Genomic DNA, 15870 nt, shown 5'->3' with positions numbered 1-15870 from the left:
CATGAATTGGAGATTATTTAATTTAATAAAGTACTTTTTTGTACAACAAAAACATAGTCTAATGACTTGAGTAGTGGCAATCCATTTTCAAATGGAACTTAACACACCATTATAACAACATACGTACATATACAACATGCAAGGTTTCCATGATGTTATGGTCTCCTTTTTTTGATGAATAACAATTTGGAATGATTTGAGTTCTTCTTGTTTCCTTACTATCCACCAAAGACTTGTATGTTTCGGTCTGACGCATATGAACTCCCCACATGGCTGTCTGCAGGTGAACAGTTTGTATTCAAAAGCTGGAAAACAAAGTCTGTCAACATTCTTGTTTTCTGTATGGACCGTAATCCTTTGTCTTTGAGCCTTTTTATCGTAAAACGGGCCGCAGTGGTTGCACTCTGGAAGCGTGATATTTTGCGTCCGCACAAAAGCAGCAATGGAAGCAAGAAAGCAGAGCCATGCCAAGGATTGTGACTGAAAAAAAGAGACCAGGTTTTAGAGGCACGCAGACATAATACGATGCGGTCACACTTTCTTAAATTTGACTTACTAGAAAAGAGGACGATCACGAAGAAGGCCCCTAATTCCCAGGGATCGGCATTTGGCAGCCCTTGCAGCTTGTTCCACACCTTTATAAAACCATATTCCTCCAGCACATTTTCCATGCTGATCCTTGGATCCACACAGGAGATGCTCAAAAGGACCTTGGGATATGGGATTACTCACTTTACCAGCTAAAATGTGAGCGACAGTGATCGAATGACCGGCTCTGGATGTAGAAAGTTATTTTTGTTGAAAACTCCACCCTGAACTACAGTCTACTCTGTAATTTTATCCTGCACCCTAGCAATTATCCTTAAAGCCTGGAAAGGATTTTAGCCTTTTACCCTTGTGATATCGAGGCTAGGGAAGTGAAAATATATCAACGCGGTGATATATTGCAATACTTTGCATCCCAGTAGGCCAGTACTTCTCAGTTGACCAAACCCAAGGATGCTGTTACCATTCCAACATTCATTCTGAATTGTCTTAATGTCAAGCTAAAGTGGTATGAAAAAGTATCTGAACCTTTTGGAATTTCTCACATTCCTGCATAAAAGTCACCATCAAATGTGATCGGATCTTTGTCAAAATCACACAGATGAAAAAGCAGCGTCTGCTTTAACTAAAACCACCCAAATATTTATAGGTTTTCATATTTTAATGAGGACAGTATGCAAACAATTTACAAAAAGTAAATGAACCATCATATTTGATATTGTGTTGCAGCAATAACTTCAACCAGACGCTTCCTGTAGCTTCAGATCAGTCTGGCACATCGATCAGGACTAATCTCGGCCCGTTCTTTTTGTACAAAACTGCTGTAGTTCAGTCACAATCCTGGGCTGTCTGGCATGAATCGCTGTCTTCAGGTCATGCCACAGCATCGTAATGGGGTTCAAGTCTGGATTTTGATGTGGCCACTCAAGAATGTGTATTTTGTTCTTGTGAAACCATTCTGAAGTTGATTTACTTCTGTGTTTTAAATCATTGTCTTGTTGCAGCATCCATCCTCTTTTTAGCTTCAACTGTCTGACGGACGACCTCAGGTTTTCCTGAAAAAGATCATGATAAAACTTTGAATTCATTCTTCCATTAAGGATTGCAAGGTGTCCAGGCCGTGAGGCAGCAAAACAGCCCCAAATCATGATGCTCCCTCCACCATGCTACAATTCAACTTTGGTTTCATCAGTTCACAAAATATTTTGCCAAAACTTCTGTGGCCTGTCCAAGTGCCTTTTTGCGAACATTAAACGAGCAACATTTTTAGACAGCAGTGGCTTCCTCTGGGGACTCGTGGGGAGTCCTCCCATCAACACCATTCTTGGCCATAGTTTTACATATAGTCGATGTGTGCAGAGAGATATTGGACCGTGCCAGTGATTTCTGTAAGTCTTTAGCACACACTCTTGGGTTCTTTTTTACCTCTGAGTATTCTGCTCTGAACGCTTAGCGTCATGTTTGATGGACGGCCACAGCTTGGGAGAAAAGCAACAGTGCCAAACTCTCTCCATTTGTAGACAACTTCTCTGACTGTCGATTGATGAACATCCAGACTTTTAGAGATGGTTTTGTATCCTTTCCCAGCTTTATACAAATCAACAATCCTTGATCGCAGGTCTTCAAATGGCTCTTTTGACCGAGCCATGATGCACATCAGACAATGCTTCTCATCAAGACAATTCTTACAAGGTGTGGGTTTTATAGTGGGCAGGGCAGCTTTTAACCACTGATCAGTGATTGAGCACACAACTGACTTAAAATGTTTGGTAAAAATTGGTTTCAATTGCTCTTTAAGTCTCCTTAGGCAGAGGGTTCACTCCCCCCCCCCCCCCCCCCCCATCATTGTTTGCATGCTACACTGTATTTTTATCTATGTAATTTTGACAAAGATCAGATCACATTTGATGGTGATTGTATGCAGAAATGTGAGAAATTCCAAAAGGTTCAGATAATTTTTCATACCACTGTAGCTGTTAGGATTATCAACATTTTAATTTTGATATTAATATCGAAAAAGTAACTGAATCAGTTTACCCCTCATTGGTTCCCTTTACACCTTTAATTTTCTAGTCTCAATTTGCACTTTAGATGTGGGATAGTAAGACACAATGCCCTTTTAAAAAACCTAGTCATATTTTCAATATCATTCATCCTGAGTACATTTTGATCATTTTCATTGCTCAGGAAACATCCGAAATTAATGGGAAATATGTAAACTTCACTGGGTTGTTGTTTTAGCTTGCTTGGAGGAGAGCAAATGTAAAAAAAAAATGTCTCACATTGCTCCAGTCTCCCCTGTTGCATGCCAGCAAGTACTGTGTTCAGTTTCTATTGTAGTTCGATTGGACTTTTTTCCCCTTGAGAGATTGACAATAATAATATTTTTTAATTGACAGCATTAAGGATACTCACAATGCTGGAGGCATATTGAGTTCTTCACGTGCTGTCCCCTTTCGACTCTTGCATGCCAAGTTGACATAGTAGCTAACTTCTTGCTTATTTTAGCTTTGGCTACACAAGCTACTAAGACGTGTGTGACGTGGTCGAACTTGTAGTGCACTAGTTTAGGATGTGCTTGGCATCGAAATCGCAACCCCTTACGAGCACTTTATGACATTTTTAAATACCAATAAAACGTTTGTTGCCGCTCCAACGACAAGTCAAGTTCGAACAACCAATGAAATGCATCATATATCGAAATCTGATACTCTATTGGCCAAGCAAATTGTCAATCAAACCGTAATACCACCATTCACGAAAGGAAACAGTAATTTTCTCAACGTAAATGTAATATTGTTTTACAAGTTGAAAGTCGTATATTTTTCCAAATTATTTTCCGAAGGATATATTAAAGCATAATTGAACGAGAGCTCGTATATCACTGATGTTTCCTTATGCGACATAGCGCTCGAGTCGCTATTCTCCTATGCCTCCTTCACTTACCCTCGGAAAAATCCAACTTTATTTTTATTTGACATATTACGTTTCCAATCTCAGAAATGTTTTACTTTTGAAGTTTAAAAGGCATCGTCATTGTGTTTGATTACGTTTTAATAAAAAAAAAAACAAAAAAAAAAAACAAGATACCATTTTAAACTGGGAAAGTTTTAGGCTCGACATCATTTTATAACTATGCAACTTTCAACACAACTATATGGCTTTATTATTTATTTTATATATTAGGACTTTAATTGGTAAAATATAATGTCAATCAAAACTGAGTATGATTAGAATTTTTGGGGGGCAGTATTTCAACAGATAATATATGATAATAGGTGCGTTCACTGTTGTTTGGAGTCCTGGACATCTTTCCGGACACTTGTGGAAATGTGAAACCCGCTAAATTTACTGAGGAGAATGCTTGACCTTTGCCCTCCATATACATGCTTTAGATAAGTGTGCCATTTAATGTTCATGAACACAAAAAGACCATCTTGACATGTAAACAATGCCAATTCTCACTGAAATAAACTAATGTATTTGAACATGCAGTGCATTCAGGTTGTTATAAGTGGCAGTTTTAAAAGTAAATGCTTACCTCGGCAGTACACTGGTTTCAGTCCCCCCACTTTTGCAAGTATATGTGACCCTCAATGTTTTGCAGACTTCTTCAGCGTGTCGCCTCCCCCTCTTTTGACTCTGCCCAGTCGCACATCAAATTCGCACGCTCAAATTTCACTCAAGAATATTGCTTGGTGTCTCTTGAGTTTTTCTTTTTGTAGGTCAGCAAACTTTCTCTTTAGGATTGCGTTCAGTAAACTCTTACTTTCTGGGAATTTGTGGGCTTTCTTCTGTCTCGCAAGCCTTTTCCCTCCTACACTTCTTCCCAAAATGACTCTTTCACTGCTGTCTCACTCCCCCTCACCCTCGTCTGTGTGTACATCTACGTTCTCATTCACATTTTTCCACACCCCCTCCCACTTGGTTGCCAGAGACCAGCTGTGTCAAGGCCTTTCATTTTTGTCTTCAGTCGCTGTGGAGACCAGGCTCCTTCTGTCTCGGCTCGAGTTTTCATGAGATTTGGTTGAATAGCAAATAAAACTAGAAAATGCAATTCCTGGAGAAATTGCGTGGGGACACTTTCCTTGTAGGATTGTCCTACTATTACTTTTTAACTGATATCGCGATATTGTCCAACTCTGGAAAAACTGTTACTGATATAAAACCAATTCCGATATATGCGGACGTGCGCTTAATTTGTTATTGCTAATTGTATTGTGATGGCCCACTGGATGCTTTAATAATGATAAATGTAACAACTTCAAGGTTTTCCAAATCAAATAAACATTGTGTAGAAATTCAGAGAACAACTTTAACTGAAATGTTAGAAAAGAAATGTCCCATATGAATACTATAAATAGAAATTAGCCTAAATGTCCATCATTAAATAAAATGAATCATTCACAATTAAATCACATTTAGAGTACCCGTAATTTTTGGACTATAAGCCGCTACTTTTTTCCTTCATTTTGATACCTGTGGCTTATAGTCCAGTGCGGCTTATTTGTTGATTTTTTTTTTTAGGTAACACTTTATTTGACAGCGGTGTCATAAGACTGTCTTAAGATCATCAAAATTATGACATGACACTATCATGGACATTACTGAATGCTTATGTCATTAGGTGTCATTTGGCAAACTATGTCACTAACTCAATTTTTGTCGATCTTGGATCTTTTGCATCCATTCAAAAGTGAGATCATTTGCCGGATAACACTTAATGACATCTGTTATAAGCATTCATGAATGCTCAGGACAGAGACATGTCATAATTATGATTGTGTAATGACAGTCTTATGGCACCACTGTCAAATAAAGTGTTTGCAAATACCATAACTAGCAATTGATGAAACAACTGAAACAGTAACTGGAGAAATATTTAGCACAGAACATGATTTTTTATTGTTATTTACATCTGTAGCGCTGCAATGTATGCTAAGAGGCATGTTGGATGACAACAGTGTTGACAGCAGATGGCAGCAGAGGTTGACTGTCTCCCCCAAGGGAGCAGTGATGGCCAAATGAAGCTTCTTGAAGCAATAAAGCTTTGCAGCAAATTGGTTTAAAGCTTCATGGTGCTTCATTTGGTCTTTTGACAGTCGTATGATGCCGCTGTCAAATAAAGTTTTACCGGTTAATATCTTTTGGTGTAAATATCCCATGATACAGTGAGGACAGCTGCGGCGTATAGTCCAGTGCAGCTTATCTATGAACAAATGCCGTTTTTGTGCCAAATTTGGTGGGCTGCGGCCTATAGTCAGGTGCGCCTTATCGTGCAAAAATTAGGGTAGTTACCCCAATGAGCTACTAAGGGGCAACCAAAGCTTTACAAATACAGCCAAGCAATCATAGGACCCGCCAATGCAAGGACAATTCCCAAGATGCATTTTGTTGGAATTTTCCACAGATTTATGTATTTTATTACTTTCCTAGTTTTCTGTCTGACTATTTCTTTCTGGTGAGGCAGTAGTTATATGTAATGAGTTTATCGAGGGTGTTCAAGCTTTTGTCCTTTTGCACATGTTGTAGGAAATGGTGAGGATAAATATAAGGAAGAGGAATCCTATCATGAATGCCAAGCCTATCGGCGCTTCCATTTCAGCGTGGCTCTCCGCAGCTAAAAGGACAAGAAAGCAGAATGTGAGTACAACAGCAGTAACACATTGAGAGAGCATTAAGAACTTCACCGTTTGTCATGATAAGATATATGCCATGAAATGTCAGGCTGATAAAGTGTTGTTCAAGTTACTTTTGAAAAGCAAAGTGTTATAGTTACTTCTGAAAGAGTAAATCATTCCTTTAGTGCTGCAATGATTAATCAGTTAATTCAAGTAATTTGATTAGAAAAAAGCTTCGAATTAAATTTTGCTGCCTTGAGGCTTTGTTTAATTAGAGTGGTGTTGTAAGGATTTGTTTTGAAAGTGTTTGCATTTAGTTTTATTTATTTGGGTGGCTATACTGCCCTCTTCTGGCAACAGTGAATATGACATAACTCGGGCAGGCAGTTGTGCAGATTTTAGCTCGAGTTGTCCTGGGACCGAAGGGGTAAGTGGTTCGATTCCCAGCTATGACTGCCCACTGTCGAAGTGCTCTTGAGCGAAGCACTGAACCCTAATTTGCCCCCAATGGGTTGGCAGGGCCTTGCATGGCAGCAGCACCATTGGTGTGTGTGAAAGGGTAAATGTGTGCTAATGTAAAGCGCTTTGGGCATTGTCAGAATGTAGATAAATGCGCTATATAAGTTCCATCCATCCATGCATCCATGCATGCATGCTGTATTCAGCTGCTCCCTGTTAAGCCCAGCATCAGGAAAGTTTTTCTTTGCGCTAATGTTTGTTCATGCATTCGTTATTTAGTTTATAAGTATATTTAGTAGTTTTTGTGGGTATATGTGTTCGAACGATTTGTTTAGAACAGGGGTCCCCAAACTACGGCCCACCTCCACATTTGATCCGGCCCCCTGAATAATACCAGAGAGCATGTTGATTTTTTTTTTTTTTTTCCCCGATAGTGTTGTTTCCTGGCTTTTTTCTGTGAAGAACCCAGAGGGGGTCATTTGGTTATCATCTATTTAATAAATAGTGTTATTATTATTTATTACATTATATTATATTATTATTTTTATTTTATTTATATTTGTTCCGTGAAGAATCCAGATTTATTTGATTGTGGCTTTCTGAAAAACAATACATTTTTACATTTAGGCACTCCTGCAATCGTCACACTTTTTCTGTTACAAACTGACCCCGGCCCCTCATCAGAGAAGGGAAAAGTGATGTGGCCCTCACAGGAAAAAGTTTGGGGACCCCTGGTTAAGAACATTTAAAAACAAAAGTTAGCATTTTATAGCATTTAAGCTAGCGGACCTTTTCTATGCAAGTTAGCTAGCTGTTCTTTTTTTATGCTTAGATCCTCTTTTATTTATTTATTTATTTATTTTTCATACCGTTTGAGGCTAAGCTCAGGTATTTAAATTTATTTTTTGTGCCACCCTCCTCAAAGTTAATTGGTGCCGTTGAAAGCAATACAGACCCCCTCCAGATATAAAAGAGGTGTCATTCAACTAGTTGTTATTCAACATATTATCCCAAATGTTATGAAAATATTTGATAAAGGTTGAAAAGTGACCTAGTGTTGTTTTAAATTACCTTATAAAAAAAACTTTATATAAAGTATATTAGAGTCCTGATCACATATTTTCCTCGTAGCCACTTGATTTTAAGGATCTGTCGATACTGAGTACCGATCCAATACCTCGGCAATTCATTATTTAATAATTTATGACAAAAAAAAAAAAAGTTTTTTTTGGACAATGTCTTTGTTAAACTTGATTGTATTGTTGGTTTGTAGCGATTAAAAAAATGTTAAAATATTATCCTTTCCAATTGTGATCTTCTAAAAATGTTGCGTAGTTTCTTTTGACGATATGCTTGTACATCTTATCTGTTGCTTTGTAGCAAATAAATTAAAAAAATAAAATAAATATATCATTGTTTACAACAGTTTTAGGAGTTTCCTAATTTCGGTGTCAGAATATAGCATCGTGTTGATGCAGTGCTTCAATTTGTCCTAAATTTCAAGTAGCAACTTGTACAAATGTCCGGCAACTTACCATTATGGTCGCTTCCTGTGTTCTCCTCGTGGATCAACATGTGTTTGGTTTTGTCCAAGTGTCCATCATTGCGTTCTGGTTTAATTCTGAGCAAATGGCACATCAGCGGGTACACGTTAACCAGGTCAAATGGATCGACGATCAGGTTTTTCTGAAAATCGGGCCCCACGGCTCTGAAGAAGGCTTTCATATCCATGGCTTCATTATCAAAGCCGTGATCTCCTTTGTTAAATTGCAATGGTAAAAACTACAGGGACATAGAAATGAAAAGTAGAATGAACAATCAACATTTTAATTGCTAATGTTTGCACTCGGGATCCGCACAGTGACATTAGCATCATTTGTTTATATGTTGAACACCCAAATGCAATTACAGTATATGACATATTTTCACTTTTAGAAATCTAAAAGTGAAAATATGTCATATACTGTAATTGACATAAAAATAGAGCTTGTTTTAATAAGATAGATAATCCAGTATCGTAGTAATTGCTCTTACATACCGCTAGTACACTTCCAAAAATGCTATTAGGTTCTGAGGACTTCTACATTCTGCTCCAAGACCCAATGGGAATTAATATTCCTATTGTAATCCTAAAATGGATTTTGCCATGTGTCATTATTTTTGACATGTGGCAAAATGGATTTTGCAATGTGGCATATATTTTTTGCCATGTGTCATTCTTTTTTTCCCATGTGGCAAAATTGATTTTGCCATGTGGCATTTTTATTTTTGCCATTTGGCAAAATGGATTTTTCCATGTGGCATTTTTTTGCCATGAGGCAAAATGGATTTTTCCATGTGGCATTTTTTTGCCATGTGGCAAAATGGATTTTGGCCATGTGGCATTTTTTGCCATGTGTCATTCTTTTTGCCATGTGGCAAAATGGATTTTACCATGTGGCATTTTTTTGCCATGTGGCATTATTTTTGCCATGGGGCAAAATGGATTTTGCCATGTGGCATTTCTTTGCAACGTGGCATTCTTTTTGCCATGTGGCAAAATGGATTTTGCCATGTGTCATTTTTTTGCCATGTGGTATTCTTTTTGCCATGTAGCAAAATGGATTTTGCCATGTGGCATTTTTCTGCAATGTGGCATTCTTTTTGCCATGTGTCATTTTTTTGCCATGTGGTATTCTTTTCGCCATGTAGCAAAATGGATTTTGCCATGTGGCATTTTTCTGCAATGTGGCATTCTTTTTGCCATGTGGCAAAATGGATTTTGCCATGTGACATTTTTTTTGCCATGTGTCATTCTTTTTGCAATGTGGCAAAATGTATTTTGCCATGTGGCAATATTTTTGCCGTGTGGCAAAATGTATTTTTTTACATGTGGCATTTTTTTTTTGCCATGTGGCATTCTTTTTGCCATGTGGCAAAGCTAATTTTTCCATGTGGCATTTTTTTCACCATGTGGCAAAATTGATTTTACCATGTGGCATTTTTTTTGCCATGTGTTATTCTTTTGGCCATGTTGCAAAATTGATTTTGCCATGTGGCAAAATGGATTTTGACATGTGCCATTAATTTTTGGTATGTGGCAAAATGGATTTTTGTTTGTCCATTTTTTAGGGGGTATGTGGCATTTTTGGGGAGTATGTGGCAGTTTTGAAGGCCATGCACTTACATGCCATTGATGGCTATGCACGTCCAAATTTTCCATTCATTTTAAATGGCAGAAAAACATGTGTGGCTGTGATTTTTGACCATACACTTTGCATTACAGCGCATTGACATTCAACTGGCAACCAAGTCAGGCTATGCCATTGACAGCTATGCACGTCAAAATTTTCCAAAATCCAAATCCATTTTGCCACATACCAAAAAAAACAAATGCCACATGGCAAAAAAAAAAAATACCTCATGGCAAAATCCATTTTGCCACATGGCAAATACCACTTTTGGTTCTCGCTGTCTCTCCAAATTTTTGGCAAGTCTGCCCACCTCTGCAAATATTTGATGCCTATGAATTCAATGTACAGCGCCGTTTCTTACCCCGCTTATCACATATCCGGGATCAGACATGAGGATGAGGGGAAGGAGTCTTGAATGTGAGCTATAACGCAGTCGTGCTGGCACCTCCTCCTTTTTATACACGTGAAGGTGAGGGTGGCCTCCCTTCAGAGCCTTATATACTTTCTCTAATTGACCTTCTTTGGGAAGCAACATTCCAGCGGGGCCGTAATCCAGAAGTTGAAACTGAATATCATTGAAGCTGAAGCCCGGGATTTTTGACAAGACGATCCTCTGAATTTGTTTATCCGGTAGTATTCTAGCCATCCCGTGGTCAGAAGTAATGATCACGTTGAGTCGCTCCGTTAGATCGTGTTCATGGATCTTATCCCGAATGTAGCCTACAGTACGATCCACTTGCTGCACCATCTGCCTGAGCTCTGGAGAATCCGGTCCAAATTTATGTCCGACCAAATCCGGTTCGCCAAAATACAAGGAGACAAAGTCCAAGTCCTGTTGGTGGAACCATTTTCCAATCACCTTATCTATGTTTAGCCTCCATTCCGTCTCGTTTCCGTGGTTATAGATTGGCGGCTCCACCTGCCTCACTTGGACAGTCTCTCCTTTGTATGTTGCGGCTGTGCCAGGAAAATGCAGAGAGCCTGCTTTTAGTCCCTAAAGGAGAAGGAAAGAAGGGAAATCATTCATTTTTCAATTAGAATTCCATATCCGTCCAAAAGTGCTGCTATCTCAGGTGTGCAATCTTACATGACTGGCTGTCTGTACTAGCGGTGTGACAAAATATCGAAATGGTGATATATCGTGATACTTGGTACAGGTAGTCTCCGGGTTACGACCATAGGCGGAGTTTGACTTTTGGGGCAGGGACATGTTGATGACCCCAAAACGCAGTGTCAGCAATAAAATTAACTTAAAAGAATATTTAAAATAATAAGTTGACAATGAGAGTTATTTGTTTCCCACCATTCTTGAGGGGAATTCTAAATCAGGCTGCTTGGGCAAAACTTTTCGCCAAGATCGTCACCCATTGAATTTGGTACGCCCGCTGGTGTCGTGCCCATGTAGTTACCCCAGTCAAAAATTGTATCCCCTGGGCGGAACCATATGGAGGTAATTTTGTTTCTTTATTATTCAGTCAAAAAAAAAAATTCAATTAAAAAAAAAGTTGCTTCAATTAAAATATATATTTTCAACCAAAAAAAAGTCGCTTCAATCAAAAAAAAAATGTTTGAATGCAAAAATACATTTGAAACTTAAAAAAAAAAAAAAAATGCATGTGAAAGCTATTTTTCTTTGATTAATTTTACTTTTTATTATTATTATTATTTTGATTGAAGTAATGTTGATTTGTGTTTGGGCCTCATTTTGGCCAGGACATTTTTCTCTTTATTATTCAATCAAAAAATCAGGTGCTTCAAAAAAGAAAAAAGATTTTCAAAAAGAATAATCACTTCAATCAAAAAAAGAAAAATTTCAATCATATAAAAAAAGTTTTTGAATGTGAAAAAATATTTGAAATTGAAAAATTTGCATTTGAACACTTAAATTTTTATTGAAAAAGATTTCTTTGATTGAAGCAATCCTTTTTGTGTTTGGGCCATATTGTGATTAGGACATTTGTGTCTAAATCATTCAATCAACCCAAAAAGTTGCTTCAATCAAGAAAAAAAAATTCAATCAAAGAAAAAAATCATTAAAAAAATATTTTTTTCTCTAATATACTATATATATATATATGATATTATATGATATTATATGCAAAGCAAATGACTGTCTAAGGTGCTCGAAAAATAATTTCGACCCATTCTAAAAATATTTTTTTGTTCATTTCATTAATTTTTGTAGCAGTTTTATTGCTTAACAAGTTTTGTGTATATATAGGAAAGTCAATAACATACAATGACACTTTTCGGCCACCAGGGGGGGCCTGGAACCCCTGGCCCCCCCCTTAAAATCCACTTATGGTTACGACGGACCTGATTTACGCGATTTCAACTTTGATGATGCCTGAGTCTTGTCGTTTTTTTTTGTTTTTTTTTTAATGTTGATTTTTGTTTGAGATTCTTGCTTTTATTTTGGCGCAAGAAGCACAGAACAGGAAGCGAGCGCATGTAGAGACACACCCACCCTTCACACGCACAGACAGAGCAGCCGAGTGACAGAGGTGACAGCCTGCGCGGACATTTGTTGCTTGTGAAGCATCCTGTTGCGACGGCTGTCTATAACTCCTTTTGTCCGGTTTATTGTGCGTTTTCAATTGTGGTCTAATACTTAGGGCGAGTTTATGTGATTGTTTTTGATGATGTGCGGACGCTAACTGATACATGCTAATGTACAGAGCTAAGGCACTGACTAAGACTAATAAGTGTTATAGACAAAAAGGCAAAGACAACAATTAAAAGGTCTGTCAAAAAAAAAAAAAAAAAAAAAAAAAAAAACATTGTTAGCAATGTAATGAATTCGAGCCAGGCAAAAATTTGGCAAATACTCATTAAGTCCTAAAAAAAGATATTCGAATTTACCTGTCTCTGTGCTGTTATCCAGATAGGTAAACTGCCATTGTCCCAATAGGAATCAACGAACTGAGCCGCATGGTACTGCTTTTTCTCCTGAGTGGTTGTGTTAAACCAAATGTTGTGTATTACTCCGTGATTCTCTACGTAGGTTCCTGGGAGGGCAAAGGAACAAAAAATGCACTAGAATGAATGATGAACAAATCACATAATTTACACATCAAAAATTCCAGGACAGTAAAAGGCATAAAAGTTGTATACAGAATTTGCAAAAAACCTACGGTTCCCCCAAAATTCGAGAGACAGCGAGAGCAAAAAGTGATATTTGCCATGTGGCAAAATGGATTTTGCCATGTGGCATTATTTTTTAAGCCGTCAATGGCATAGCCTTATTTGGGTGCCAGTTGAATGTCAATGCGCAGTAATGCTAAGTGAATGGTCAAAAATCACAGCCACACGTTTTTCTGCCATTTAATATGAATGGAAAATTTGGACTTCATAGCAGTCAATGACATGGACGTGCATGGCATGCAAAAATGCCATATACCCCCGAAAAAATGCCACATACCCCCCCCCCCCAAAAAAATGCCACAAACCAAAAAAATGCCACATGTCAAAATACATTTTGCCACATTGCAAAAGAAAATGCCACATGAAATCAGTTTTGCCACATGGCAAAAAAATGTCACATGGCAAGATCATTTTGCCAAATGGCCCAAAAAAATTACACATGTCAACAAAAAAAATGCCACGTGGCAACACGGCAAAAAAAATGCTACATGGCAAAATTTTGCCACATAGCAAAAAAAAAAAAAAAAGCCACATGGCTAAATCAATATTGCCACATGGCAATAAAAAAAAAAATGCCACACAGCAAAATCGATTTTGCCAGATGGCCCAAAAAATTACACGTGTCAAAAAAAAAAAATGCCACCTGGCAAAAGCAATTTTACCACATGGGAAAAAAAAAAAAAAGCCACATGGCTAAATCCATTTTGCCACATGGCAAATACCACTTTTGGTTCTCGGCCCTGCTGCAAAATTCACCAAAAACGCTCCCATTTATTTCTAATGGGATACCATTGACAGCCATGTACGTCCAAATTTCCCATTCATTTTCAGTAGAAGGAAAACATAAGTCCATGTAATTTTTGACCATTTACCATGATGACAGCCCATTGACATTCAACTGGCACCCAAGTAAGTTGATGCCATTAAGCCATGAGCTTCCATGCCATTGACCGCCACGTACGGCCAAATTTCCTGTTCATTTCCCATGGCAGAAAAACCTGTGTGGTTGTGATTTTTGACCAAAAACCTACCATGACAGCTCATTGACGTTGAACTGGCACCCATGTAAGTCCATACCATTGACAGCCATGCAACAGGACATGCCCCAAAAATGTCCCCCCGAAAAACAGGAAATATCAACAGGACGTGTCCCCCAAATGTCCCCAAATCAACCTACATAGATTTGCATCTACCACAGCAAAGCCCCATTGTAATTTCTCTAGAAATTGCAGTTTTTAGTTTAAACTCACAAACAACAGGACTTTAAAAATAATATTTCAAACAGCCATTTGTTGGAATAAACATATATTTAGAGACATGAATTTCCCAGCACTTACTCGATTGGAAAATACATTATATTAAACCAATTCTGAAGGTGATTCAAGTAATTGTACTTTATTTATTTCTAAACAACCTGTAAGAAGCGAGAAGTGAGCCGGGCTAGTGATGGTGAGGAAAGGCGGTGTGACGTAAAGCGCCTTAACGCCATCTTTAGCCATTTTATCCAGATTGGGGGTTTCGATATCCCGGTCGTAATCCCAGCGGAAGCCATCGAAAGAGATGAGCAGCAGCTTGTTCCTGGGAGACCCATTCAAAGCAGAAGCAGAGTCCCATGTTGGAGCAGGAATGCAAGGTGGATATAAAATGCAGTGGAAGACAAGGCAGACCGACAGTCTTACTATTAACTTTGACATCTTTATGCCAGAAATCCTCCGGTTGCAAAATTCACTCCCTAATGTGTCAGATAAAGAGCACACCCACCTCTACTTTCCCCCCTCAAATATTAGTCAGCACAAACAAGTTTATATGACTTTACTATGTTGCTGACTGATGATGGAAGATAATGAGAGACCCTTAACCTGTGACGTGTGCGTAGTGTCTTAAGTATTTCTATGTAATGAAGGCAGAAAAAAACAACAAAAAGCCATGGCAAAGCTTTTAATATTCAAAGGCGTGCATTGACGTGGTTCCAAAACACATAAGCGGAAACAATCATCAATAACAAAAGGTACTGCATTGAAAAAAAAATAAAACTAGTGCTGTTAGATGACAGGACAGCTGAAAACAAAAGAAAACAAAATATTTGTAAACCAAAGGGAAAGCGCAGTCTTTGTGTATGCATGGGAATTCTCCCAATCAGTTCAAATATGTTTTTTTGGGCACGTAGAAGGTATTTGCAAGACCTCATCACCTCAGTAGATGTGTTCAATTCTAGCTTTAAAGCATACTTTTACACACTGGCATGGAGCTATAATCGCACGTCGGCAGTGGTGGATTAAGTACTTTTTTTTTTTTTTTTTTTACTTCAGTAAAAGTACAGTTACGGTTGCAAAAAAAATACTTACAATGGTATGAAAAAGTATCTGAACCTTTTTGAATTTCCCACATTTCTACATAAAATCACCATCAAATTTGAGCTGATCTTTGTCAAAATCACACAGATGTAAAAACAGTGTCTGCTTTAACTAAAACCACGCAAACATTTATAGGTTTTCACATTTTATTGAGGATAGCATACAAACAATGACAGAATGGGGAAAAATAAGTGAACCATCACATTTTTACCAAACAATTTAAGTCAGGTGTGTGCCCAATCACTGATGAGTGGTTTAAAGCTGCCCTGCCCACTATAAAACACACACCTGGTAAGAATTGTCTTGATGAGAAGCATTGTCTTATTATGATGTACATAATGGCTCGGTCAAAACAGCTGTCTGAAGACCTGCGATCAAGTTTGGAAGTTCCTCAATCAATAGTCAGAGAAATTGTCTACAAATGGAGAGAGTTTGGCACTGTTGCTTTTTTCCCAAGGAGTGGCCATCCACCAAAGATGACAAGTGTTCAGCGCAGAATACTCAGAGAGTTAAAAAGAAGAACCCGAGAGTGTCTGCTAAAGACTTACAGAAATCACTGGCACAGTCCAATAT

General features: G+C 38.0%; 1 protein-coding gene and 1 long non-coding RNA gene across 3 annotated transcripts; both read right to left on the bottom strand.

Moving 5' to 3' along the window:
* Positions 1 to 58: 58 nt before the first annotated feature.
* LOC130909349 (uncharacterized) lies at positions 59 to 4402 on the bottom strand. Of its 2 annotated transcripts, none has more exons than XR_009061735.1 (3): positions 4088 to 4402; positions 557 to 710; positions 59 to 480 (listed from the first exon to the last, which is right to left on the bottom strand). It is a non-coding gene; the product is annotated as an uncharacterized LOC130909349 (long non-coding RNA). The 2 variants fall into 2 exon arrangements; XR_009061734.1 differs by lacking the exon at positions 4088 to 4402 and adding an exon at positions 2962 to 3535.
* Positions 4403 to 5438: 1036 nt separating this feature from the next.
* LOC130909278 (ectonucleotide pyrophosphatase/phosphodiesterase family member 7-like) lies at positions 5439 to 14637 on the bottom strand. The gene is made up of 5 exons (XM_057825535.1): positions 14358 to 14637; positions 12662 to 12807; positions 10161 to 10793; positions 8162 to 8408; positions 5439 to 6166 (listed from the first exon to the last, which is right to left on the bottom strand). Exons 1-5 carry the CDS (start codon positions 14635 to 14637, stop codon positions 6048 to 6050), a joined length of 1425 nt encoding a protein of 474 aa, XP_057681518.1. The 3' UTR covers positions 5439 to 6047.
* Positions 14638 to 15870: the final 1233 nt, after the last annotated feature.

Source organism: Corythoichthys intestinalis, chromosome 21 (genome assembly GCF_030265065.1).
Source record: "Corythoichthys intestinalis isolate RoL2023-P3 chromosome 21, ASM3026506v1, whole genome shotgun sequence".
In the NCBI taxonomy this organism is placed as follows: domain Eukaryota; kingdom Metazoa; phylum Chordata; class Actinopteri; order Syngnathiformes; family Syngnathidae; genus Corythoichthys; species Corythoichthys intestinalis.
Note: the sequence above shows the minus strand (reverse complement) of the source record. Positions and strands in the feature narration are given on the sequence as shown.